The sequence below is a fragment of the Pleurodeles waltl genome, chromosome 5, assembly GCF_031143425.1.
Source record: "Pleurodeles waltl isolate 20211129_DDA chromosome 5, aPleWal1.hap1.20221129, whole genome shotgun sequence".
NCBI lineage: Eukaryota > Metazoa > Chordata > Amphibia > Caudata > Salamandridae > Pleurodeles > Pleurodeles waltl.
This window is the reverse complement of record NC_090444.1, coordinates 739,098,988-739,126,552: the sequence shown is the minus strand read 5'-3', so window position 1 is coordinate 739,126,552 and position 27,565 is coordinate 739,098,988. Positions and strand designations below refer to the sequence as shown.

The following is a 27,565-nucleotide window of genomic DNA, read 5'->3' as shown; positions in this document are numbered from 1 at the left end:
CGGAGGGCAGACCAGGGGGGTTTTGTAGGGCACCGGGGGGGACACAAGTCCACACAGAAATTTCACCCTCAGCGGCGCGGGGGCGGCCGGGTGCAGTGTAGCAACAAGCGTCGGGTTCGTAGTGTTAGTCTATGAGAGATCTCGGGATCTCTTCAGCGCTGCAGGCAGGCAAGGGGGGGGTTCCTCGGGGAAACCTCCACTTGGGCAAGGGAGAGGGACTCCTGGGGGTCACTTCTCCAGTGAAAGTCCGGTCCTTCAGGTCCTGGGGGCTGCGGGTGCAGGGTCTCTCCCAGGCGTCGGGACTTTAGGTTCAAAGAGTCGCGGTCAGGGGAAGCCTCGGGATTCCCTCTGCAGGCGGCGCTGTGGGGGCTCAGGGGGGACAGGTTTTGGTACTCACAGTATCAGAGTAGTCCTGGGGTCCCTCCTGAGGTGTCGGGTCTCCACCAGCCGAGTCGGGGTCGCCGGGTGCAGTGTTGCAAGTCTCACGCTTCTTGCGGGGAGCTTGCAGGGTTCTTTAAAGCTGCTGGAAACAAAGTTGCAGCTTTTCTTGGAGCAGGTCCGCTGTCCTCGGGAGTTTCTTGTCTTTTCGAAGCAGGGGCAGCCCTCAGAGGATGTCGAGGTCGCTGGTCCCTTCGGAAGGCGTCGCTGGAGCAGGATCTTTGGAAGGCAGGAGACAGGCCGGTGAGTTTCTGGAGCCAAGGCAGTTGTCGTCTTCTGGTCTTCCGCTGCAGGGGTTTTCAGCTGGGCAGTCCTTCTTCTTGTTGCAGGAATCTAATTTTCTAGGGTTCAGGGTAGCCCTTAAATACTAAATTTAAGGGCGTGTTTAGGTCTGGGGGGTTAGTAGCCAATGGCTACTAGCCCTGAGGGTGGGTACACCCTCTTTGTGCCTCCTCCCAAGGGGAGGGGGTCACAATCCTAACCCTATTGGGGGAATCCTCCATCTGCAAGATGGAGGATTTCTAAAAGTTAGAGTCACCTCAGCTCAGGACACCTTAGGGGCTGTCCTGACTGGCCAGTGACTCCTCCTTGTTATTCTCATTATTTTCTCCGGCCTTGCCGCCAAAAGTGGGGCCTGGCCGGAGGGGGCGGGCAACTCCACTAGCTGGAGTGTCCTGCTGGGTTGGCACAAAGGAGGTGAGCCTTTGAGGCTCACCGCCAGGTGTGACAATTCCTGCCTGGGAGAGGTGTTAGCATCTCCACCCAGTGCAGGCTTTGTTACTGGCCTCAGAGTGACAAAGGCACTCTCCCCATGGGGCCAGCAACATGTCTCGGTTTGTGGCAGGCTGCTAAAACTAGTCAGCCTACACAGATAGTCGGTTAAGTTTCAGGGGGCACCTCTAAGGTGCCCTCTGTGGTGTATTTTACAATAAAATGTACACTGGCATCAGTGTGCATTTATTGTGCTGAGAAGTTTGATACCAAACTTCCCAGTTTTCAGTGTAGCCATTATGGTGCTGTGGAGTTCGTGTTTGACAGACTCCCAGACCATATACTCTTATGGCTACCCTGCACTTACAATGTCTAAGGTTTTGTTTAGACACTGTAGGGGTACCATGCTCATGCACTGGTACCCTCACCTATGGTATAGTGCACCCTGCCTTAGGGCTGTAAGGCCTGCTAGAGGGGTGGCTTACCTATACTGCATAGGCAGTGAGAGGCTGGCATGGCACCCTGAGGGGAGTGCCATGTCGACTTACTCATTTTGTTCTCACTAGTACACACAAGCTGGCAAGCAGGGTGTCTGTGCTGAGTGAGAGGTCTCCAGGGTGGCATAAGACATGCTGCAGCCCTTAGAGACCTTCCTTGGCATCAGGGCCCTTGGTACTAGAAGTACCAGTTACAAGGGACTTATCTGAATGCCAGGGTGTGCCAATTGTGGATACAATGGTACATTTTAGGTGAAGGAACACTGGTGCTGGGGCCTGGTTAGCAGGGTCCCAGCACACTTCTCAGTCAAGTCAGCATCAGTATCAGGCAAAAAGTGGGGGGTAACTGCAACAGGGAGCCATTTCCTTACACAAGCCCCCCCCAGCCCACAGGCCAGGAGACTCAGCCAACGCTGGAAGAGTCTTCCTAGTCTGTCAGGCGAGGAAGAGTAGAGGAAATGGCTGGTTTGTTGCAGGGCCTACTCTGCCTTACATCCTCCTGTTCAGGTCATTCCCTCTGGGGAACTGACCCACTTCCACAGTGATAGGACCTAGTCTGAACTGCCTCTTGTCTGTGCTTTTTATGTCTTCACCCATTCTCTCTATTTTGAGGTCAGAGGTATCCACCTCTGCTAATCTTATCTTAGCCAGGGTCACCCCTAGCTTACCCAAAGAGGTTACCCAGAGCTGGAGTAACCCCACCATGACCAACAGGGTCAGGGGGCCTAACTTGTTATTTGGCATGGGGTCAGACCACCATGCCAAGGATAGTGCAGCCATAAAGGCTAACACCCAGCAGAGGCCACTGACAGCTGTCAGTGCCCAGAACCACACCTTTAGCTCTTCGCCTAAAAGGGAAGGGGCTAAGTTACAGGCTTCTTTGGGTTCAGGTTGCCTGTCTGCTGTATTAGAGTGGGGGGTTACCACATCTTGTAGTAAACACCCTTCTTCCACTCTTTCTTCTGTTAGCTGAGGAGCCACCCACTCAGGTTTAACAGTTGCCTGACTAGCCAGGACTTCTTGTGGGTCAGGTTGGACTTTATCAGGGCCATTTTTGGAGTTCTCCCCTACTGGAGCAGAATCTCCTTGGCTTGCTGTAACCTTGGCTAAAGGTTGTCCACCCTTCCTACTCTGTTTTCTTTTCTTCTTCTTCTGGGGTCTGCTTGCATTTACTGCAGAGGCAGGACTTCCAGAATCCTTGGGAGAGGACTGGCACTGGACCAGTTCCTCTCTTGGGCTCTGACTAACCTCTGGGTAGTCATTTCCAAGGAGACAATCAAGGGGGAGGTCTGTACTGACTACTACCCTTCTCCAGCTAAGAGTGCCACCCACTTCTATGGGCACTAAAGCCACAGGCCTCTTAGTGACCCTGTCTAGGCTAACTCTTACCCTGGCAGTCTCACCTGGGATGTACTGGTTTGAGAGCACCAGCCTGTCATGCACAATAGTGTGACTGGCACAAGTGTCTCTCAGGGCAGTGGTTGGGATTCCATTCACCAGTAGGTGGTGGAAGTGTCTACTTCCCTCTGGAATCTCCAACTCACCTGTTGGGCCCTGTTTCCAGTTGAAGGCTATGAAGACCTCCTCATCTGAGGAGTCATCTCCCATGGCTACACTGGTTACCCCTGGAATCTTGTTCTGGGGTTTGTTTTTGGGACAAGAAGTGTCCTTGGTGTGGTGCCCAGACTGTTTACAGTTGTGGCACCATGCCTTAGTGGCATCCCAGTTCTTACCCTGGTACCCACCTTTGTTTTGGGTTGTGTCTTGGGGCCCACCCACCTGTTCTGGTTTTTGGGGGCCTACAGAGGACTCTTTTTCTTTGTTTCTAGTGTCACCCACTTTCTCCTGGGGAGTTTTTGTAACCCCTTTCTTTTGGTCACCCCCAGTGGAAGTTTTGGTTACCCTAGTCTTGACCCAGTGGTCTGCCTTCTTTCCCAATTCTTGGGGAGAAATTGGACCTAGGTCTACCAGATACTGATGCAACTTTTCATTGAAGCAGTTACTTAAAATGTGTTCTTTCATAAACAAATTATAAAGCCCAACATAGTCACACACTTCATTTCCAGTTAACCAACCATCTAGTGTTTTTACTGAGTAGTCTACAAAATCAACCCAGGTCTGGCTCGAGGATTTTTGAGCCCCCCTGAACCTAATTCTATACTCCTCAGTGGAGAATCCAAAGCCCTCAATCAGGGTACCCTTCATGAGGTCATAAGATTCTGCATCTTTTCCAGAGAGTGTGAGGAGTCTATCCCTACACTTTCCAGTGAACATTTCCCAAAGGAGAGCACCCCAGTGAGATCTGTTTACTTTTCTGGTTACACAAGCCCTCTCAAAAGCTGTGAACCATTTGGTGATGTCATCACCATCTTCATATTTTGTTACAATCCCTTTGGGGATTTTTAGGATGTCAGGAGAATCTCTGACCCTATTTAAGTTGCTGCCACCATTGATGGGACCTAGGCCCATCTCTTTTCTTTCCCTTTCTATGGCTAGGAGCTGCTTTTCCAAAGCCAATCTTTTGGCCATCCTGGCTAACTGGATGTCCTCTTCACTGGGGTTATCCTCAGTGATTTCAGAGGTGTTGGTCTCTCCTGTGAGGGAACCAGCATCTCTGACTATTATTTTTGGAGTCAGGGTTTGAGGGACCCTGCTCTCCCTAGATAGGACTGGTAGGGGGGAATTGTCCTCCAAGTCACTATCCTCTTCCTCTGAGTTGCCACCCTCAGAGGGGTTGGCCTTTTCAAACTCTGCCAAGAGCTCCTGGAGCTGTATTTTGGTAGGTTTGGGGCCCATTGTTATTTTCTTTAGTTTACAGAGTGACCTTAGCTCTCTCATCTGTAGATGGAGGTAAGGTGTGGTGTCGAGTTCCACCACATTCACATCTGTGCTAGACATTATGCTTCTAAAAGTTGGAATACTTTTTAAGAAACTAAAACTGGTTCTAGAATCTAATTCAAACTTTTACAAACTTTTAAACTCTAAAAGAAATGCTAAACAGGATCTAACACAAGGCCCTAGCAGGTCTTTTAAGAATTTAGAAAAATTTTCAAATTGCAAAAATCAATTTCTAATGACAATTTTGGAATTTGTCGTGTGATCAGGTATTGGCTGAGTAGTCCAGCAAATGCAAAGTCTTGTACCCCACCGCTGATCCACCAATGTAGGAAGTTGGCTCTGTATGTGCTATTTCAAAGTAAGGAATAGCATGCACAGAGTCCAAGGGTTCCCCTTAGAGGTAAAATAGTGGTAAAAATAGATAATACTAATGCTCTATTTTGTGGTAGTGTGGTCGAGCAGTAGGCTTATCCAAGGAGTAGTGTTAAGCATTTGTTGTACATACACATAGACAATAAATGAGGTACACACACTCAGAGACAAATCCAGCCAATAGGTTTTTATATAGAAAAATATCTTTTCTTAGTTTATTTTAAGAACCACAGGTTCAAATTCTACATGTAATATCTCATTCGAAAGGTATTGCAGGTAAGTACTTTAGGAACTTCAAATCATCAAAATTGCATGTATACTTTTCAAGTTATTCACAAATAGCTGTTTTAAAAGTGGACACTTAGTGCAATTTTCACAGTTCCTAGGGGAGGTAAGTTTTGATTAGTTTTACCAGGTAAGTAAGACACTTACAGGGTTCAGTTCTTGGTCCAAGGTAGCCCACCGTTGAGGGTTCAGAGCAACCCCAAAGTCACCACACCAGCAGCTCAGGGCCGGTCAGGTGCAGAGTTCAAAGTGGTGCCCAAAACACATAGGCTAGAATGGAGAGAAGGGGGTGCCCCGGTTCCGGTCTGCTTGCAGGTAAGTACCCGCGTCTTCGGAGGGCAGACCAGGGGGGTTTTGTAGGGCACCGGGGGGGACACAAGTCCACACAGAAATTTCACCCTCAGCGGCGCGGGGGCGGCCGGGTGCAGTGTAGCAACAAGCGTCGGGTTCGTAGTGTTAGTCTATGAGAGATCTCGGGATCTCTTCAGCGCTGCAGGCAGGCAAGGGGGGGGTTCCTCGGGGAAACCTCCACTTGGGCAAGGGAGAGGGACTCCTGGGGGTCACTTCTCCAGTGAAAGTCCGGTCCTTCAGGTCCTGGGGGCTGCGGGTGCAGGGTCTCTCCCAGGCGTCGGGACTTTAGGTTCAAAGAGTCGCGGTCAGGGGAAGCCTCGGGATTCCCTCTGCAGGCGGCGCTGTGGGGGCTCAGGGGGGACAGGTTTTGGTACTCACAGTATCAGAGTAGTCCTGGGGTCCCTCCTGAGGTGTCGGGTCTCCACCAGCCGAGTCGGGGTCGCCGGGTGCAGTGTTGCAAGTCTCACGCTTCTTGCGGGGAGCTTGCAGGGTTCTTTAAAGCTGCTGGAAACAAAGTTGCAGCTTTTCTTGGAGCAGGTCCGCTGTCCTCGGGAGTTTCTTGTCTTTTCGAAGCAGGGGCAGCCCTCAGAGGATGTCGAGGTCGCTGGTCCCTTCGGAAGGCGTCGCTGGAGCAGGATCTTTGGAAGGCAGGAGACAGGCCGGTGAGTTTCTGGAGCCAAGGCAGTTGTCGTCTTCTGGTCTTCCGCTGCAGGGGTTTTCAGCTGGGCAGTCCTTCTTCTTGTTGCAGGAATCTAATTTTCTAGGGTTCAGGGTAGCCCTTAAATACTAAATTTAAGGGCGTGTTTAGGTCTGGGGGGTTAGTAGCCAATGGCTACTAGCCCTGAGGGTGGGTACACCCTCTTTGTGCCTCCTCCCAAGGGGAGGGGGTCACAATCCTAACCCTATTGGGGGAATCCTCCATCTGCAAGATGGAGGATTTCTAAAAGTTAGAGTCACCTCAGCTCAGGACACCTTAGGGGCTGTCCTGACTGGCCAGTGACTCCTCCTTGTTATTCTCATTATTTTCTCCGGCCTTGCCGCCAAAAGTGGGGCCTGGCCGGAGGGGGCGGGCAACTCCACTAGCTGGAGTGTCCTGCTGGGTTGGCACAAAGGAGGTGAGCCTTTGAGGCTCACCGCCAGGTGTGACAATTCCTGCCTGGGAGAGGTGTTAGCATCTCCACCCAGTGCAGGCTTTGTTACTGGCCTCAGAGTGACAAAGGCACTCTCCCCATGGGGCCAGCAACATGTCTCGGTTTGTGGCAGGCTGCTAAAACTAGTCAGCCTACACAGATAGTCGGTTAAGTTTCAGGGGGCACCTCTAAGGTGCCCTCTGTGGTGTATTTTACAATAAAATGTACACTGGCATCAGTGTGCATTTATTGTGCTGAGAAGTTTGATACCAAACTTCCCAGTTTTCAGTGTAGCCATTATGGTGCTGTGGAGTTCGTGTTTGACAGACTCCCAGACCATATACTCTTATGGCTACCCTGCACTTACAATGTCTAAGGTTTTGTTTAGACACTGTAGGGGTACCATGCTCATGCACTGGTACCCTCACCTATGGTATAGTGCACCCTGCCTTAGGGCTGTAAGGCCTGCTAGAGGGGTGGCTTACCTATACTGCATAGGCAGTGAGAGGCTGGCATGGCACCCTGAGGGGAGTGCCATGTCGACTTACTCATTTTGTTCTCACTAGTACACACAAGCTGGCAAGCAGGGTGTCTGTGCTGAGTGAGAGGTCTCCAGGGTGGCATAAGACATGCTGCAGCCCTTAGAGACCTTCCTTGGCATCAGGGCCCTTGGTACTAGAAGTACCAGTTACAAGGGACTTATCTGAATGCCAGGGTGTGCCAATTGTGGATACAATGGTACATTTTAGGTGAAGGAACACTGGTGCTGGGGCCTGGTTAGCAGGGTCCCAGCACACTTCTCAGTCAAGTCAGCATCAGTATCAGGCAAAAAGTGGGGGGTAACTGCAACAGGGAGCCATTTCCTTACAGTCTTGCTAGTATTACAGCTGAGGAAACTATTTCTGCAAAGTGGGGACAATAAATGGAGGTTCAGTTTTTTTCTGAAAGGGATAGAGAGCCTGTTTCAGGACTGGAGTGGTGGCCAGTCATGGAGTGAAAGGCAGAGACAGAGAGGCAGCCTGCTACTCAGGGCTACGGCTATCATTAGTGCAGCAAGTACAGTTGTATTGGGGCACAGGAGCGTGAGGGGCGCCCAACACTCTAATTATATAGGGTAGTGTTTTTTGGTCAATTTTTGTTCTTGTGTGATGTATTTGCTCTTTTATACTCCTCACATTAAGTGTAGAATTGGAGCTACATAAAAGTACCCCTGGCATAATCTCATACTCCCATCTCCCTGGACTCAGCCTTACTGTTTCCAGCCACCTCCCATGCCATCGCTCCCTCCCTCCCAAGTCTTGCCATAAACTTTTGGAAGGGGGCCTGAATTCAAAACATTTTTCTTAGAAGGGTTCAGAGCAAAGACCTCTGACTTAAGGTGACTTTGGTGCAGGGAGTGCTGAGCTTCATAGATTTATTTGCCTTTTATTCTTATGAATGGCATATTAGGGCCCAATGTTAGACAAGTTAGAAGCTTTGGCGGGAATGGGGCCAAACATTTTGCAGGAACTGTGTTGGTATCCCATCCAAGTTCAATTTTAGGAACCAAGTATGATGGAAAAGATGGCATCACAGTATTAGTTAGTAAAACAAAGCATATGGCATCAATTGTGAGCTAGCCAAGACAATTTCTGTTATGGGTAAAACCAGTATTTTACAGCACAAGCATCATATATATTTGGCAATATGTTTGTTGAGTGGCTAACACTATGAAATACACCAATACACTTAGAATAAAGCAAAACATGCAAAAATACATATGCAATGGAGGAGGAAGCTATGCTTTCTAATGAAGGATTGGCAGGCTATGAACATAATCATCTGTAAAGTAATAATCCTCATCTGAGCTTCCTGGAGTGGATATCCTGAAGAAGAATCCAATGATCAAACATTCAACCAATCAACTAAATGGTAAATGTTTAGCAACATTTATCAGGCTGTGTGATTAGAAGCAACATAAAAGGATCAGACCCTTAAAAATTAAGTTGATTTCCATGTCCTCAGTTATCTAAATCCTCAGATTTCTCTGTAACTATTAATTGTAGAGGGAGGTTTTCAATGTTTGAAGAGTGAGGCAATACTCTATGTACATATTTAAGTCAGTGAAAATCTTCTTCAGTTGTTCTAAACACTCAAAACATCCATAACGTAACATGAATGATCAGACAGGGCCACCAAATGTATCCAACAACACTTACCTGAGACATGGGGACACAGCTTACATAAAATGACAGAGATAAATTAACAAATTTGCAGAATGTTGACTTATCAGTTGGTGTAGAACGCTTTAGTGAGTGTTTGCTTAATTCTGACTTAAAGTTGGGAATCATAGAACAATAACCATTTGTCTCTAGTAAATCATGTTTGTTTCAATTGAGCCTCTGGGTAGTTGCTTATCCTAACAAGAATCTTGTAATGCTCATTTTTAGAATTAATGAAAGAATGTAATATTACTTGTTAAGTGTTCATTGTCTCATAATTACTGTGCAATTCTCTCTACATTCTACCTACACCAATGTGAAAACACTATTGTATAGTGCAAGCAAGGAAAGGGAGAAACCCAGTAAGGGGAGTGCCGGGCTGCCCTGTAAAGCCTTGTTTCACAGTATAATTTTCATGTAGGATATGGAACATCACACCCAGAAAGGATCTTTCTGGGTGTGATGTTCTATACCATGTGCCTACCATGTGTCTGTTCAGGTCCATTCTCAGAGACAGCAACCTCTCCCAATAATGCACCGCACCTACTAGCAACATATGGTTAATACCTCACTTAATTATCTCTGGCCTCAGGCATCTAAAAAACCAGGACCCATCAGGTAAACTGCCCCCTGACTTCAAAACATCTTTCATGGTAAGACGTTAAAATGTGAAATCCAAAACCAACTAAGTGGGGAAAGTATCCCAGTGAGATGCACTAACCTTTCACAAAAACTCATAAGCCTCCTGCCTAAAACATAGAGATATCACCAACAGACCACCCTTTAACCACATAAAATCGTAACATCATCACGGATATCATCAATGACCTATCTTTGCTGGGCTGGGCACAATTGTTCTTTGCTAACCTAGACTAAAATAAACCCAAAGTAGTCACAGTAAGACACTGGTGACAAACCATCCTTCATGCTTAAGAGATATATTGTTGATAATCTTCATAAGACTGCTACTCCTTGTGCTATGTTACATGTTAATGTTTGACTCTTACTCGACTGTAAGGGAGATTTTTATATAACGTTTGTTGATGATGATAAACCTTTATTGCATAATTTTAAAAAATCGTTGCAATCAGAAATTTACATAAATGGCAAAATTGGTAGGCAGGAAGCAACCAACGGTAATTCAAGCTCACACAGTGTAAAACAACGGACCCCAGCCAAGAAGTCCACTTAAAGGATGGCTGTTTCATCAGGGGTGATTATTACTTTAGAACTGCCTCTCTTATTCCGAGCTGACCGTAATGTTCTGCATCTAGGGTAAGCAAGAGAGTACAGTGAAGGAGGTTGTTTAATCTTGCGCTGAATGTCTCCTCAGTTTTAAAAGTTTGTTAACGCATGCTTTAAAAGGTGTTCTGCTTTTAATATAAATTTTGCTACATATGCCATGTGCTGAGGTGTCGATCCTTTGAGACAAAATAAGATGGCTTGTCTGTATGATCGAATGTTATTTGCGTTAAACATGTTTTTGAGGAACAGTTTGCGCCAGGGTGACAATGTAGGACATATCCATAGAAGGTGTAGTAAGTCTTCCTGATGAAATGCACATAGCCTGCATTTCCCGTTTTGTGAGGCATTGTGCCATTTTGGGACCATGTCTAGTGAGGGGAGAAGACCCAACCTGGCGTGCAGCACCTTTATTTTTAGGAATTTGTTAAGCATTTCTCCCATGTATGCCTGTGCTGTAGGAGTCTTGTACGTGTTTATAGTCATCCATAAATGAGACCGTGACCTGAACTTGTCTTTGTCCTTGATCCACGATAGCTGTTTGATTTACTTATTTATTAGCTTCTTAAATGTTTTATGTGGTAAGGACTTTTGCCACAGCTCTCCCACCTGAAGTTGCTTGATTGCTAAGGCAATTTTGTCAGTCCGTGAACTCGAGTCCCGTGGCGAGTTCAGGCCTGATTCCTCCCAGATTAGTGCTTTTAGTGGGTTTGGGGGCGCTTGTCTTAATATAGAGGCATATTTGAGGATAGCTCCTTTCTGTACCAGGGCTTGGTCTTGTAGCCGGAAGTCTGATTTTTGCTGGTGAGGAGCTATATGGTAGGCTGAAGAGAAGTCGGAAAACTTTACTCTGAGCTATGTATAATAAAGCATTAAACTTGGCGGGATAACATTCTAAGCCGTATGTCAGGGAGGGCAGGAACTTGGCTCTGATCAATGTGAGGAGTGGCCTCCAGGTTGGGCCTAGCAGTTTTGTCAATAGTTTTTGAAGAGCTGCAAGTTGTGATGCCACTCTGGCTTTCAGGGAGTTTAAATGCAGTTGGTGAGACCACCTTTCTTGCAGCCAGACTCCCAAGTATTTGTAGCCATTGGTTCTGATCACAAGCTGGTTTCCACAGAGCCACTGATTTTTCTATATTATGGGCTTGCTGAAGATAACTACCTTGGTTTTCTCCAAGTTCAATCAACTTGTTGGATTTGCAGTACTGATCTAGGGTGGTTAGCAATTTTTGCTGCCCTATGCCTGATAGGTTCAAGAGGACGATGTCATTTGCATAAAGAAGTGCAGTTAGAAGTTGGTAGCCTAATTTGGGGGGATGGGAACTGGCAAAGTTCAGCTGTCTGCAAGATATAGATTGAATAACATCGGGGCTAGGACGCAGCTTTGCTTTGCTCCTCTTCCGATCGGAATTTTCGCCAAGACTCTTCCTTTGCAGCCAACTTTTACCCTGGTCCAGTTGTTAGAATATAAGAGCTGACTTCCTTTTAGCAAGTTTGGTGGTATATTGAGTTCCACTAGTTTTTTTCCACAATCTGTGCCATTCCACAGAGTCGAAGACTTTAGAAAGGTCCACAAAGCATGTGTGCAAAGCCATTTTCTTTTCTGTATATTTTTCTGCCAGCAATGCTAGTACTATCAGGTTGTAAGTGGTGCATCATTAGGGACATGGATCAGTGGGATTATGTTCTGTTTGGTAGCCCAGTCTTTTATCTCACTCTGTGAATATTTTTGCATCAATGTCGAGGAGGGCAATCAAGCGATAGCGGTCGGGGTTCACATATGGTCCTTTCTTGTAATTTGGATGGAGAATTAGCCCTCTCCAGGAGTCGGAATTTTATTTTCTGTGACGCAAAAGCTGTACAGATTACTAAATTGATTGGACCAAAATTCCAAATCATGTTTTAAGACCCCAGTCGGGAGGTCATTTGTGCCGGGGGGCCATTGGTTCGCCAGTGCCCTAGGTGTTCTATGATTTGTTGTGGTTCGAAGGTTAAGTGATTTGGGTTGTGGTTTAAGCATGTGTTGCGTTCCTCTGCTTCCTGACAATAATATAGTTCGGAGATGTACTCGATCAATTTTGCTTCTGGCACGGTGTTGCTTAAGATCCCTACCGCCCCACGTTCCAGTTGGTTGATGATGGACCAAAAGGGGCGGCTGTTCTTTTGTTTGCATGCCTCCATGACTTTGATCCATTCCTGGCCTCGGTGTGTCTGCTTTGCTTCCCAAACTGCCTTCTTGTACTCCTTTCTTAAAGCTTGAAAGGAACCTTGTTGACTGGTGTCCATGTGTTGTTTCTTTAGAGCTCTGGCAGCTTTGTTGAGCTGTTGCCGTTGTTGCTTTAGGGGTTGTGTGAACCATTGGTTTTTGTTCTGTGGGGGTTTGAGCCTGTGCAATTGTAAGGGAGCTAGCTAGTCCCTTAGTGAGGTTAGCATTGCTTCCCATCTGATGATTATATCCGGCTGGGTCCCTGGGTTGGATGATAAGCTCGATTTCCAAGCCTGATATTTTCCCATACACAGGTTAGACCATCCTTTTCGGTGGAGATGGTAACCTGGATCCTGTGCTCCTATGTTGTGAATTTGTGCCATGTAGTGATTGTTGTTCGTGATTTTCATGACTTGCAGATGATGATCACTTTCGCACCTTACTTCTATGCTAAATACTTGAATGTGAATGAAGAAAGTTACGGATGTAAATGTGTAATCAAGGGAGCTAGCTGATTTATTTGATATTTGCATTGGATTCATTGGGAGGTCTGTTGGGAAACAACCATTCAAGGCCTTCAATCCTGAAGCCTCCAATGTTCTCACCAGTGGTTGATCGCATTTGTCCATGTTGCTGTAGCGTGATACTTGATGCGCAATGCCCAGGCGTTGATCTAAGGCTCCTTCTCTACTACTCCTGTACCTATGGTGGGCCATATTTTGGGTTGAAATTGCCTATGATTAGCCAGGATGCACTCCCGTACAAGGCATTTAGGGATTGCAATTAGATTTCCGTAGTTTCTAGTAACTGCTGTTTGTGGGTTGCATTGGGGTTGATATAGATGTTTATTAATATGACCAAGGTTGATTCCTGGTCTTAAAGCCAGTTTTCAATGAAGACGGCTAACATGTCGGTAGGAAGCTGGTCGATTTTCTTGGCCTTTAATGATTTACTTGAGGTTATATAGGTGGAAAGGCCTCCCTTGTGGTGTCCCTTGCTTTTTTCTTTTGTTGCTGGGCTAAAGAATTCTTGGAACCCTGCTAACGGATTTTCCTCCACAAGCCAATTTTCTTGTAGGCAGATGATATTGAAGTTTCTCAGAAAGGAATCCAAGTTTGGGTCATGATTGATTTTGGCTGACCCAGCTATGTTCCAGGATATTATTTTTGTGTTGCCCAGGGCAGGTTTGTGCCGTGATCCAGGGTTTGAAGTATTTTTTGGTGGTCCTGGGTCACCACTCCTGGCTTGGGGAACAGGGGTGTGTCAGGGTCGAGAGACTAATTTGTTCCAACTTGTTTCCTCTTTTTGCAGGTCCATTACCAGGTCTTGACTTTTTGCTTGGTATTCCTGTGTGATGGATATTATGAATTCTCTGGGTTTTAGGGGGAAGGGGGAGGAAGCTCCCTTGGCGTGTTGTAGGAATGATCTCTGATGAGTCAACCCTGTGGTTTGCTGTCTGTGTTCTGTCGCTTTTTCCACTGGTATCATACGGGTTGAGGAAACTTGGGTACTTTGCCTTGTTCACTTCTTTAAGTTCTATGCACCAAAGTTCAAAAGCCTCAGATTTTGATAGTATTAGCTTCACTTTTTCCGCGCTGCTAAGGCAGACTTCCGTGCAATCTTTTGTGCCACTCTTGCTTGGTGCTAGAAAGGCTATATACTCAAGGTCTTTGCTGTTTAGTTGTTCCAGCCATGGGATGGCATTGCATATTCTCAAGAGGTTGCCTCTATTTAAGATGTCCCAAGGGCCCTGAGATTTGTACGTGGGATGGAAGATTAGGGTATGCGTGCTCTTATTCTTTGAGTTCTGAAGAGGGTTGGGCGCAGTGGTGTGGGGCTTTGCAAAGTGCAGTGCTGATGTAATTTCAACATTGGTGATTATCATTTGCTCTGCATTGGTGGGTGCTTGCTCTAAGCAGTTTGAGTTAGGTAAGCGGACTACGGTCTTTGTGATGAGCCCCGAGGGTCTTGGTATCCAGGATGAAGCACCCGTTGTGGAAGGAACATTCATTTGATACCTTGTCTTCTCAGGGAAATTGCGTATTTGTCGAATTGGGCGTGGTTCATGTGAAGCTCTGTCAGATTTGTTAATGTGGGGTGCGCCCCTTGGGAGGTGGTGGGTCCCGGGTTCCTCTCTGACTCAACCAAGTGCGCGAAAGGTGAGATATGAACGGATGAGTCAGAGGGTGCCAACTGGAGGAGGTTGTATGACCGGGGGCAGTTTAATTGGGGTTCGCTGGCCCTTTCCAGTGCTGCAGCATTGCTGGGAAATCATTGGTGCATGCTTCCAGCAGAGATGGTTCCTTCCTCTGTCTGCTACCTTTGAGGATAGTTGCCACTTTGTGGTCTCAGGAGCAGAGCTATGTTATCATACAATTGGGAGGGAGGCAGGCATTTTATCAGTTCCTCTTTGATGCTTGACTCTTTTTCCAAGTTTCCTCCCAATGGGTTATTGCACCAGTCTCTGTGTGCAGGATGGGCTTTGATTTCTTGGCCCATTGATGATTTATTGTGCATTTCCTTAGCTGTTTCTTGTTCTTCCTAGACAGAACAGGAAGAAAGGGGCCTTCATTTCGGGGTGCGTTTTTTCTGGACTTTCCATTATTGCTCCCAGCGTCTGTTCTGGGCATGTTTCAGGCTGTGTTGAAATGTTGGGGACTCCCATTTGAGGTCTGTTTGATGTTCCTGGGGTTAGTTGATCATGTGTCCACAGTCTGCCATTTCCCCACTGTTCAGCTTTACTACTATCGTAGACATGATTTATGTCAATTCTTGCAGTTTATTCAAGATTAGGCTGTAGTGGCAATGATGGCCCTGGGTGAGTATCTCCTTGTCGGCCTCCACTAGTGCTTAAGCTCTTTTGATTAGCAAATTTGATCTGTCCAGCTTATGGTCGATGGTCATAGCTGTGGAAGCCAAACTTCGCAAGATTTGAATCTGAATGTCTAGTTTGTCTGTGCTGAAAATAGTAGCATTTGGTATGGCTGTGAGGGTTTTGTTTAGAGCAGCCCATTCTGCCAGGAGAAGAGGGTCAGAGTCTATATGCCTCTGATTTAGTGTGGTTTCTGACATGAGCTGCGAGTTTGTGAGGGGTTGGTTGCTGGTTCTCTTTGTGGTAGTGAGTTGATCATCCTCTTCATCTATGTCAATGTTGAAGACCTCCTCTAACTCCTCCTGTGTTAGAGAGGCCTCACCGGGGTGGTTGGGCAAATTTAACCTTGGGGTTGATAGTTTTGAGGCCAGATTGTCCCAGCTGCCTTTTTGAATCTCCAAAATGCATGCTTTGATGGGAAGGTCGTCAGTAACTATGGTTCGGTTAGTTACCACTATGGTGGGTGATAGAGCGATTGGCCGCTTTAACGGCTGGAGATTATGCCCAGTTTTGTTGAGTGAGGGATCCAAGCTGGGCGGGGATCTTGGTTGTGAAAGATCTGGCATTGATTCTTGAGCGTTGAAGCTTGGAGGGAAGTCCGCCCAGGAGCTTCCCAGGGTGATAGTGCTGTCACTGAAAAATCTCTATCCCGGATGGCATCTCGGGGTTGAATCTCCTTTGATGGTTTTTGTGGCTAGTGTTTTTCTCCTGTGGCGTAAAGTACTCGGGGTTCCCTTTGAGTCCACCTTTTATCCTCTGGGTTCCCCTTTGTGTCTTCTCCTGGGGAACCCACCTTTAGAGCCGTTGAGGCCGTTGCACCCTTTTGTGACTTCTGTGGCATGAGTTGGGACTTTGTGGCATGCTTTGTTTTCTCTCCCTTGGCCCAGACCCCCACTGTTTGTGGGAGGCGGCCTTTTCTCATCTCATTAAATTTTGTATTCTGTCATGTGCCAATAGGAGGAGAGAGATGCGGGTCCTCATGCTATCACCACACTTTCTTTTGGTCCCCCTGGAGGATTTTGAAGTCTTTGGGGATTCCTCCTTCTCCTCTTTTGATTGTGGGGTGAGTGTAAGAGTGTGACAGGGGATAGGAGGATGGAGTGCCCCTGGAGTTCACCTGACTTGCGATTCCCGACAGCGAGGGGAGCTGAGGTCAAGCGAGCGGGTCTCACCGGTGGCTGCAAGCTGCACCCAGATTATGAGATCCGTGGGAACACTATCATTCTCTTTACTTTTACAAAGAGATTTTGGCTTTGAAAATAACCAAAATCATAGCATCTAAGATATGAGGGTGAAAGCCTGGGTGGGGGGAAGTTAGGAGGAGTTGTACCTAGGCTTACCAATTCCTGCTGTAATTCCTCCGTTTTTACTGTAGCATCAGCATCCAATCCATAGATCAGTCGAATTTCCTGACTCTGGATTTAACATTACTCTCATTATCGGTACCTCTGGGGTGAGCGAATACCAGTCCAGTTTCAGGGCTGCTTCAACTGAGTGCCAGATTCCTGATCAATGTAATGCCTATTCATATGTTACCTATAGATGCAGGGGGGTGGCACCAGCAGACACATTTGAGGAGCAGGGTGTGTGCCATCATTAGGCTTTGACCCAGAACAAGAACGAAAAATACAGAGATGCAAGAAAGGCAGAAGGGGAGAACCCTAGGAAACTGACAAATGCAGAAATCACAGATGATAAAACATCTTGTAGAATGACATAAAAAACAGGAGGTGTATGATGGTGGAAGAAAAAGGAATAATGAATGAAGACCAGATTGTTTGTTAGTAGGACTTCCAATATTTCGCAGCTCTGACTTTGCATTCTGCATTTTTTTTAAACCAAGTTAATCACTGATGCTAAGCATCATCTTAGGCAATCAGTACATTACATGTCAATAATTATATACATAGTTTTAAACAAGGAAACTGTAATACTATTATTTCCTTTCAGTGCACATTTCAATTAATTACTGGAATTCCATCTACAGCTACACATTATTTCTAATTATTTTCATCCTCTCTCTGGCTATAGTGTGCATTATCACTTTAATGGAGCAAAACCCCAATAAACTCTGTTTATATACCTAGGTTAAATCGGGGCTTCAAAAAACACAACAGCAAAATAAGTTCCACTCTGTACATCTGTCATTGCCGCCCTGATGATTTACGTTTCCAATATAATTTCAATGGAAAAACATGATAGACTGAATTAAAGATGAGGTGGAAATGATTGCTCTCTCTGTCAGCTCGTCTGGCACACCAGAAAGCTGGAGGCAGGATTTCTTCCGAACAAGGGAGCACGCACAGTGCAACAGTGTGCTTAGACCACAATACATCACATCCGTTTCTGCCAAGATCCGTCCTCACACCAGAGACATTAGCATTAGCAGAGGTGTTAGCATTACATCATTTCAAGACTGAGGAAACTGTGGGGACATTTGGTGTCCACTTTTAAAGATATATGTTTGTGTATGTTGACAAGGAAGGGACAAGGAAGGAATACACAACAGTTGCCTTGTATGTGAGCGCTTTGCCCGTGACGGTGGTTGCGCAAATGCCGTGTGTGCCATGACGCTTGTGATACCTTCAGCATTTCCCGAATTCCCGGCTTTTTTAGTCAACAGTGACTTGCATGCTGGGAATTCTTTTAACCAATACTTACAGTGGTGAAAGCAAAAACTACAAGTGGCAGAATGACACATTCTATTCTCAGCTAAAAAAAAATCAATGTGTGACTACATTTGTCAAACTTGGCAACTACCGAACACATTTGAGGCTGTTTTTCCTAAGCACAGGTGCAGCAACAAAAACCAATTAGAGTAGAACTTCGGTCCTCGTGCATGTCATCAGGACACTTCTCATTCAGGGAACATGACTGAAACATATTCTTGCACCTATTTTACTCCTGCGGAGTAGTGTGCTACTCATCCAGAAGTGAAGCACTTTATAAATGCAACTTTTATACAAAGACAACTGCAACACTTACATTGAAAAGGTGCCAGAACATGATCATGCCCAGACCTCAGGGGCAGTAAACCCTCGGTTGATTGCTCTCCTCCGGGAAGCACGTTCTGCGTGCTGGAATAATGTTTGGGTTTCATCACAAACTGCTGTGTTTGACTTGGAAGGTTCATGGTCAATGCTTGTGAAGAAAGTGGCAACAACCTGTTGAAGGAAAGGAGAAAGGCATGAGTAAAGCTTCCATGAAGATAATTACCAGAACATACGAGTGTCCTCTGAGAGGGGTGCAAAGTAGTTAATGTCTGTTTCTGATTGAACACAATGTGGAGCTTGCATAAAGATAAATAAGTCTACCTCCGCAGTCATACACCCTCTCCGTCACCTCGTGTTTTTTCCATAAGGTAGGGGTGCACTGGAGATGTTCACAGTGGACATTGACAACAGATGCACACTCTATGATGGAAGGATCCCTGCCTAGGTTGCTTCTCTTTTGTCTTAATACTGCACATTGAAAAAGTAATTTGATATTATGGGGACGAAACAGATTTGGCACCGAGGAGAGGACAAAGGTGTCCGGAGTTTTCATACTGTTTTTTACATGAGTTAATCTCACACATAGAAAGGCACAGTTAATTTAGATTCGCCTATGTGGTGGAGTTCCACAATTTGTGACAAGGTTGGGAATGTAATGGTCCAATGTCAATGCCAGAGGTGGACAGGCCATTAACTTTACTAGGACACTGGTCTCTTTTCTTGGAATTACCAAACAGATGGAAGATCCATCATATGATACATTCATCCTGAGCCAAAGCTGCTTTACCAGTACCATTCAAGGCCCCACCACTGGATCTTGTAGCTAGATCACAGGAATATGAGGTTGAAGTGATTTTGGAGTTCAGATTACACTGAAACTTTACATTATCTTATAGCTTGGTAGGGGTCTGGTGCTTCAAAGAGGTCATGGGAGTCAGTGGCTTTTGTACATGCCCCAAGGTTGGTTAAAGCTGTTTACACAAGGCATCCTCAGAAGCCCAGCAAAAGACAGGAGGGGAGAATAATCTCTGTGGAAGGTATTGTCAGGATTTAGTCAAGGGCTATACGGGGAAAAAAACATAAGTGCAAGATTATGTCTGAAAGGTACACAAAAGAGAGGGAAGGACTGAAGGATGTTGAGCTATGGCTCTTGGCCGCTGGTCCCATTGAAAACACAGACGGTCAAAAATAGACATTTCTAGTTCATGGTCAGTAGAGGGATCACAGCATCTCCTGGTTACTATAGCAAAAGGTAAACAATTCGGAAGATGGTACCTGGCAACTTTAATTTTGTTGTATGGCTCCCGCTCTTACTTTGCTCATCACCACATTGTGTACCCTCCTTAGTTGTTTTGTTCCTTACTCAGCTTTGTGTTTCCCTTGGTCTTTTGTTTCCTTAACTTCTTTCCATTGTCAGACCCTTGGTTGATTTGGTCCATTATTACAGTTGCTTTTCTGACTGTACTCAGGTTGCTTCTCTGCCTTTGAATGTTTGCTGGTGCCAATGAAGCTTATTAAAGGCATATACTCTTAAGAACCCAGTGAGTGCAAACTGCCTTTCTTTCCTGTGTGTGCTTTAATGTGTGTACATCGTATATACTCACTGTCTTTGTGCTATTTGTTACAGGACCTATGGCCAACACCTGCACTCCTTTTCCAGTGCGTTTGTCGGCCATTGGGCAACACTGGGGAGGGCTTTAAAGCAACCTCCAGTGATTGCATTGGAGAATTCCTATTTTTTTTAAAGGGTGGGCATGAAGCAGAATCGTTTCCGCTTCAGCCCCCACCTCCCCATTGACCATCTCTGCTGACATCACACCGCAAGATGCACTGACATCACAGATCCCCACCAGAGGCACAAATAAGTGTTCTCTCTGCTGTCCGGTGCGAATTTTGGAGGCCAAAATCCTCCTAAGGTTTCAGGGAGACATTGTTGAAAAGGGAGAACCTCCAATTTCAAAGACACTTTCCTGGAACAGTTTCCTTGTTGTTGATCGTGGTTCTGCAGCGATCCACAGCCAGAAAATATACTAGATCACCAGAATCTGTGTCTGGAGGGTTGGCCCTTGTGTTGAATGGACAACCACCTCCCTGAAGGGCACTAATTTTTTGGGGAAAAGGTGTTTTTCCCCTGGGTGTTACGATTGTGCCCCCAGGTGGAGTAGAAAAAAAGCATTTTTTTTTTTTTGTAATTATGAAAGTGTCAGAGGGCCTGTCCTCCTGGCGTAAGGACTGGCCCCCTTTTTGACCCAAATTTTCTTTTCAAATTTGTGGTTGCCCTAGTGGGCAGGTCATGAGTCGTAGCAGGGTAGACCAACTCACGGCACCAACCACAAATGGAGTGCTCTCTTGTCAGCCTCCCAATTTAGTGCAGTCCCAAATTATCATTGTACTAGAGACACTAGAGGTAATGTCGATGCAGCGAAATTTCTGCTGACTGACTACATCCATCTCTTTTTGGATGTTGACTTCCTTGAGGAAATTGCACGGCAAATTTGAGTGCAAAACAATTTCTAAATGAACATGGAGGCATTCTTGGGCCTCATTCTAGGGCACGCTAGTGTACTTCCACTTCACTTGAGAAGTTGAAAACATTTTTGGGCCTTATGCTCAACGCACAACCCAAGCTTGTACTCCTACTGGTCCACTTGCACAGTTTGGGTGACACCCATCTTCACACCGTACATGAGCAGAAATGGGTTTTGCTATTGCAGCATATGCTCCATTTCAATGATAATCCTGTGCATTGCCCCGGGACCATCCAGACCATGACAGGCTGTTCAAGATTTTGGGTGTCTTGGAACATTTGTCTATTAGGCTTTCAGAGATGTATACTCCTAGAAAGAATATAGTGAATGATGAGTCCTTGATCCTGTATAAAGAGTGGCTGCTGTTCAAAAAAAACATACCAAGCAAAACAGCCTGTTATGGCATCAAGTTTTACATGTTGTGTGAGAGCTATACTGGCTATGTCTAGAGTTTGAGAGTGCATACACGGAAGTACTCTGCTCTAAACTATAGATTTCCCTCCCAGACTAGGAGTCATGACAAATATTGTATGGGACCTTGTCCAGCCACTCCTTCATTAAGGTTATAACTTTAGGTGGACAACTTCTATTCAGGAGCAGAGCTGTTCAGTGAGCCCTGCAAAGCTGGCACTGTGGCATGTGGTAGAGTTAAATGTTGCTGCAAAGTGTTACTACTGGAGGTTGTTTATAAGAAGCTCTAAAAATCCCAGAGCGCAGCATTGCATTCCAACAAACTGCTTGCAGTCAAGTTCTCTGAGGGCACTATGTGTACGTGCTCATTACAATCCATAACGATTGGGATGAGTTGGCCAAAGCTCACAAGCTCACTTGTAAACTTGATCACAACAAGTACATGGGCAGAGTGGATAAGAATGACCAGGTTCTTCAGTCATTCAACGTGAGTCATACAACTCACACTTGGTATAAGAAGCTGTGTACCCACTTTATCCAGATGGCAATATACAATGCAAATGTTGTTTACCGTGGGACCACCATGGGAAGACCCATGTCATTTCTTGACTTTCAGTTGACCATCAGTTAAAGTCTTATTGCTACAGAAGCAGCAACCTCCACTTAAATGCTTTGGAGGATGTGGCAAGGGTGCAGGAGTAACATTCTGCCGATTGCATTCCTACAACAGCTAGAATGTAGTTGTTGCAGAGTCTTTTCTAAGAAATAAAAAGATCAGGAAACATGTTGTTACTGTCCCTAGTGCCCAACTCAGCCAGCCTTATATTTTCCTAATTGTTTTATAAATATAGAAAACAAGTGATGCTTTGGGAAATTGACTGAGGAGGAGCTGCCGTAAAATATACCCTTCAATAATTGTGCATCTGTACCTACCTGACTTTGGCCACTACTGCACTAGGCAAGTAGCCATACAAATTGTTTTCTTCTACTTGAGGACATCTTGGACTTACTTGTTGGCTGTTTGACACCTTTATCCACTGTCAGAACGTCATAGGTATTCCTTTCTCAGGATGACAAGTGCATTACAGTCACCACACTGCACATAACCGTGGATGGAACATAAGGAGTACTCTGTGTGGCATAAATGTAAACTCTTTAGTAGTTTTTGAAGTGCTCTTTAGGGAACTTAGGCAGAGTTCTCCAGCATATTTGTCTTAGTTTCAAAGTTAGATATTCTCTTTCAGTTTTAGGGATGTGGGCCTTGAAAGTCAATCTTGGACACCCCAAACTTGCATCCACAAACTGGAGGGTGTTGGATTTAGCACTAAAGAAGTATGAAAGACATGTTTTCTTGAGCCTCCGCTAGTTAGGATTGGAAGGTGATAGTAAAGGCTCACTTAGCAAGTTTACAGGATAAGTCAGGACTTTGAAGGGGCAGAGATGTGAACATATAGGAAAACCTTAGGGTAGGGGTGCTTTCACAGGGATCGCACAGGTAGAAGCAGATAGTCAAGGTAGTAGATAGACAAATGTCATGACTTCAGCTTTACCAAAGCACTCAACTCCATTAGCATTGAACTCACCCGATACTCAGTCAGTTAGTCTCTCGCTCAACTAAATAGATATGCCAAAACATAGAGAATGTGGCAGCCATCTTCCACCTCAACCTCCCACCAAGCACACACGCTGCACCTCACTGGCTCCCCATCCACAGCTCTCTTCAAACTCCTGACAAATCTTCAAAGCCTTACACAACACTGGCCCAGCATGCCTCAAAACGGTCTCATATTTTAGAAACCTTCAAGGCCTCTTCGTTCAGCCCGACCAATACTTGCACACAGTCCATGCATACGCAGCACCAAAACAGACAGTAGTGACTTTTCCCACCTTATTAGGAAACCAAATATACCCTTTTACCTTGTGATCACGCTAATAAATTACTGAGATCACCATTTATTAACATCGTAGTCCACTATGCACTTTTTCATTATTAGTTTTCTTTAAAAGAGTTGTAGACAGTAGAACACAAACAAAGAACTCATATATTACATCAGCATTGTTTGGTAAAGAAAACCCACATCATATATAACATAACAAGACACTGTCCTATTGAATTGCCATGTAACACCACAAGTACTTTGAATTGTGCATTGACAAACATAAAAAATGTCCCAGTCCTGAAATTTCACGCTCAAAGTGGACTTCTGTTAATTGAATGTTAGTGAAAAGCCCCTGCCTATTGAGCCAGGACCAGAGGGTGCATGTTCAGTGGGTAGTGAGACTGGCTTATAATAGGGATGTATCTTATACATTCACTATATGCCAGTAATGTTCTTAAAACACGTCTGGCCAAATATGTGTGGTTTGCTTGTGGTGTGTTTGTATGCAAGCTGGTTGATGACTGGATGTGATTTCTTTAAACCTGTTTTTTGAATGTCTGAATTTGAACTCCTTCAACATAAAATTCACTAATGCCTACTGCTTAACAAAGGTGGATTTCTTAGATTTAACACTGTATGTGGAAAGTAACCGTATATGTTCTAAGATTTTCAGGATACCTACTGCGTGTAACTCCATACCGCATGCTAGTAGCACCCATCTCCGATCACAAATCAATGCTATACCCTTCGGCAAGGCAATTAGAATTAGACAGAACTGTTGTCAGGATGACAGCTTCACACAAGAAATACATGAGATGGCACAACTATTACGGGCATGTGGGTATCCAGAGAAACTCCTTAAAGATACTATTAGGAGGATTAACTCTACAAATAGGCAAACCTTACTGACTAATTCCAACAAAAAGACAAATAAAAGGACTGATAAGTGTCATGAACGGAATAAACTTTCTCTGGTTGTTCCATATAGTACCCTAAGCTCGGAAATCCATAAGACTTGTCGAAAAAACTGGCCTTTATTGTTAGCTGACAACACCCTTAACAAAACTATTAGCAACAGACCTAGTATTGTACATAGCAGGGGACATACACTCCGAAATCAAATATGTCACAGCTTCTTGCCGCCCTCCCCAACCAACAAAATGTGGCTTCCGAAACTACCCAATGTTTTTCACAAATGTGGCCGTTGTAGTATTTGTTGTTATGTTAAGGACAAAAGTTCTTCATTCCAGTACCATACGCGAAAAACACACAGGAAACCTAAATTCATGAATTGTAACACCAGATTCATAGTATATTGCATTATTTGTACATGTAATCGCATATACGTGGGTAGCAAAATCAGATCCTTTAAAGAGAGGATCCAGGAACACATAAGGGCAACAGACATAATAACACTGATTACCCCTTTGACACAACACTACAATTCTGCACATGAACCAAGAGAGGTTTTGGGCATCACCACACATGGCTTGGGTGCTCTAGATACCTTCCCGAGGGGAGGGGGTAAGACACTGATGTTAAGACGTTTAGAGAGCAAGTGGATAATCTAATTAAGAGCAGAGGAGGAGGGATTAAATGTGGACAAGGATTTATATGTTTTTTTGTAATCACATGTTGATTCCTGTAATTAACAGGATATGTCACTGCTGTGTGTATCCTACTTTCCTTTTATGTACCTCTTGGTTGTCTAGTTTTAAAAAATGTACAGGTTTGCTAGCTTTCCTTAGCTGGTGGCTGTCTCTGGGCCTGCTGGACCCTGTCTTGGTGAGTATGGTATCACCGGGTCCATGCTGCATTGGAGTTCCCTGTTAGGATCCTGTGCGCTGTGGTGGACCAGTCTGACAACGGGGTCGCAGGCCCTGCAAACCCTCACCCCTTCACGTGCATCTGTTAGCCAGAGAGGTGCCCAACACGATCATGGGGAAAACAAGGGATAGGCCACCAGACACACAATCGGGAATGAGGGAATCTTCGCAGCCTGCAACAGTAGAATTGGATGGGTCTGAACCTGTGATGGGTCCCATACAGATTCAACTGGATAAGATCCTCACAGCCTTTGCCGATACTATGTTTACCCTCAAGCAGGACATAGCAGGGGATACTGCAGGCTGACCCTCATATACTGGCAGATAGGGTGAAAGAAGCGGAGACCATGGTGGGAGAGTTGTAACCAGGACCTCTGACACAAGTGACAGACCTGAGCAAAAGAGTGTGCATCGGGGGAACATGGCACTGAGGATATAGAGGGCTGCAACAATTGAGTGGTGGGCCTCCCCAAAGGTACAGAGGGTGCAGACATAGGCCCTCATTACAACCCTGGCGGTCAGTGTTAAAGAGGCGTTAATACGCCAACAGGTCAGCGGTAAAAAAATGGGAATATGACCCCGGCGGTAACCGCCATCCAAGACCGGCACTTTAACAAACTTACCGCCACGAAAACCATGGCGGTAGGCACTATCAGTGCAAGGGAATTCCTTCCCTGACACTGATAGGGGTCTCCCCTGCCCCCTCATCCCTCCTTAGGGCCCTCCACCACCCTCCCCCTACCACATATACACACCCACACGCGCACCCATATACACACGTGCACACAAGCATACCCACCACCGCCCACGCATGCACACATACATACCCACACACTGCAACACACACCAACATACCTTGTCACACACATGCATTCAAAACACACAACACTCACAATCACTCATTCATGCCGGCACCCAACGCGACTCACACCCGCATGCATGCATACAAAACATACACACACACACACACACCCCTGACATACACACAACACTCCCCACCCCCATCTCCGATCGAAGAACCCGACTTATCTGCTTGCAGGGGGTCCTCCGGCTGGAGACAGTTGGCGGTGCGTCCGCCAGCAAAATACCCCCAGGCCATATCATTGGTCATGATACGGTCAGCGGTGTTTTGCTGGCGTGACGGTGCTGCTGTCAGCAGCGCTGCCTTACCGCTGTCCGCCACCATGACCGTCGGAGGTATACCTTCGGCGGTCATGATATGCGTAGACGGTTGGTAGCCACGGCGGCGGTATGTTAGTGGCCGTCGGCGTGGTGGTAGGTGGTAGTTACTGCCAATGTTGTAATGAGGGCCATAGTGTTTTACCTTGAACACTGTTTAGAGGCAGAGGTCACTCTGAATCATTTGATGCCCTTCTGGAGTGAGCCCACAGGGTACCGGCAAGGACACTTGCTCCAGGCCGCCCACCCCAACCTGTGGTGGCTAGGCTGCTACACTACAGAGATAGAGACCTGATACTGCAGAGGACATGTGGAGGCCCATTTTCAATAGGTAATGAGAAAGTGCTGCTGTTCCCTTACCTCACCCCCACCATACAGGCCCTTTAGAGCCTCTTTCTTGGAGGTGAAAAGGGTGCTTCAGAAGGAAAGTCTACAAAATTTCAGATGTTTCCGGCCAGGTTTAAAATAATGCTGGATGATACCACACACTTCGTGACAACTCAAAAGTGGCATGGGAATGGCTGAATCTTATCCATCGGGATTGGCCCCATTGGTTCCTCGGACCTCGGGGTGCGAGACGAAGCACAGGTCCAGGAAACGCACTCAGGGAGCTACTTGCAGGGGCACTCTGAAGAAATCCTCCAGATCGCAGAGAAGGACCGGGCAGCCATACTCCAGGCAACGGTGGAGATCACAGTGTTGTGTATGTCTGACTCAGGGACTGGTCCCCCCTCGGGGCACCAGTCAGTGAAATCAGAGTCTGAGAGTTCAACAATAGACGGCAGAGATCTCCCCGAGGTGACCCAACAGCCTGCAGAGTAACTGATCTGAGGGGGTGCAAATCTACAATGTTTGTTTGTTGGGAGTTGCGCTTCCGTCAGGAACCCGCGGATGGCTGATGGAGGCCTTTGCCTCTGACACTTGCCACCTGGTGGTTATGCTGTTCATCCTTACTGGGCACAATTGTGAGGACTGCAGGGAGCATCTCTATTGCTGGGCCTGATACCACTGGGTAGGGCGCCCTGGGTGGCTAGGTATAAGTCATATTCTGTCCCCGGATGGCATGCTGTGCCAGGGCTGGAGTGGAAGTAAAGGAGACTGCATAGTTTTACCTGTCCCTCCCCACTTGTCCTCTTCCAGGAGACTGGACGAGTCATCCCTATCACAATGTTTCCGTACCTTGAGTTTGAGTGGCCAGTTGGGTTTGGGAGTTCGAGGTTGGGGTGTTGTTTGTCTCAGGGATTGTGGTACATGCTGTTGTGGGAGATGTGGATCCGAGGATGGTTCTGGGCCGAATACACGAGGCACACCTACTGATTGGTCAGATGGCAACACAATGAAAGGGACTCATGTTCATGACATGGAACATCGAGGGGATGTGGTCAGCGACTAAACACCATAACATCACAGGAATCTTAGATGTTGGGTGGTTCACATTGCCACGCTGCAGGAGACCCACCTTAAAGGGGTGGAGGTGGAGCGCCAGTGGCACTGGTGGTACAGCTTGTTATACACCACCTCCTACTCTGCTAATGACAAGGGGGCCTTCATGTGGATTAAAGCGTAGACTCCTTTTGAGATAGAACCTTCTCTGTTGATAAAGAA

At 46.2% G+C, this 27,565-nt stretch overlaps 1 protein-coding gene across 2 annotated transcripts in view; it reads right to left on the bottom strand.

The window, feature by feature from the left end:
- Positions 1-27,565, bottom strand: part of LTBP1 (latent transforming growth factor beta binding protein 1) — a 1,022,847-nt gene that overhangs the window by 687,395 nt on the left and 307,887 nt on the right. For both annotated transcript variants that reach the window (XM_069234696.1, XM_069234697.1), the window contains exon 4: positions 18,129-18,307. In XM_069234696.1, coding sequence (XP_069090797.1) covers positions 18,129-18,307 — 179 coding nt within the window. The remainder of the gene's footprint in view (positions 1-18,128; positions 18,308-27,565) is intronic.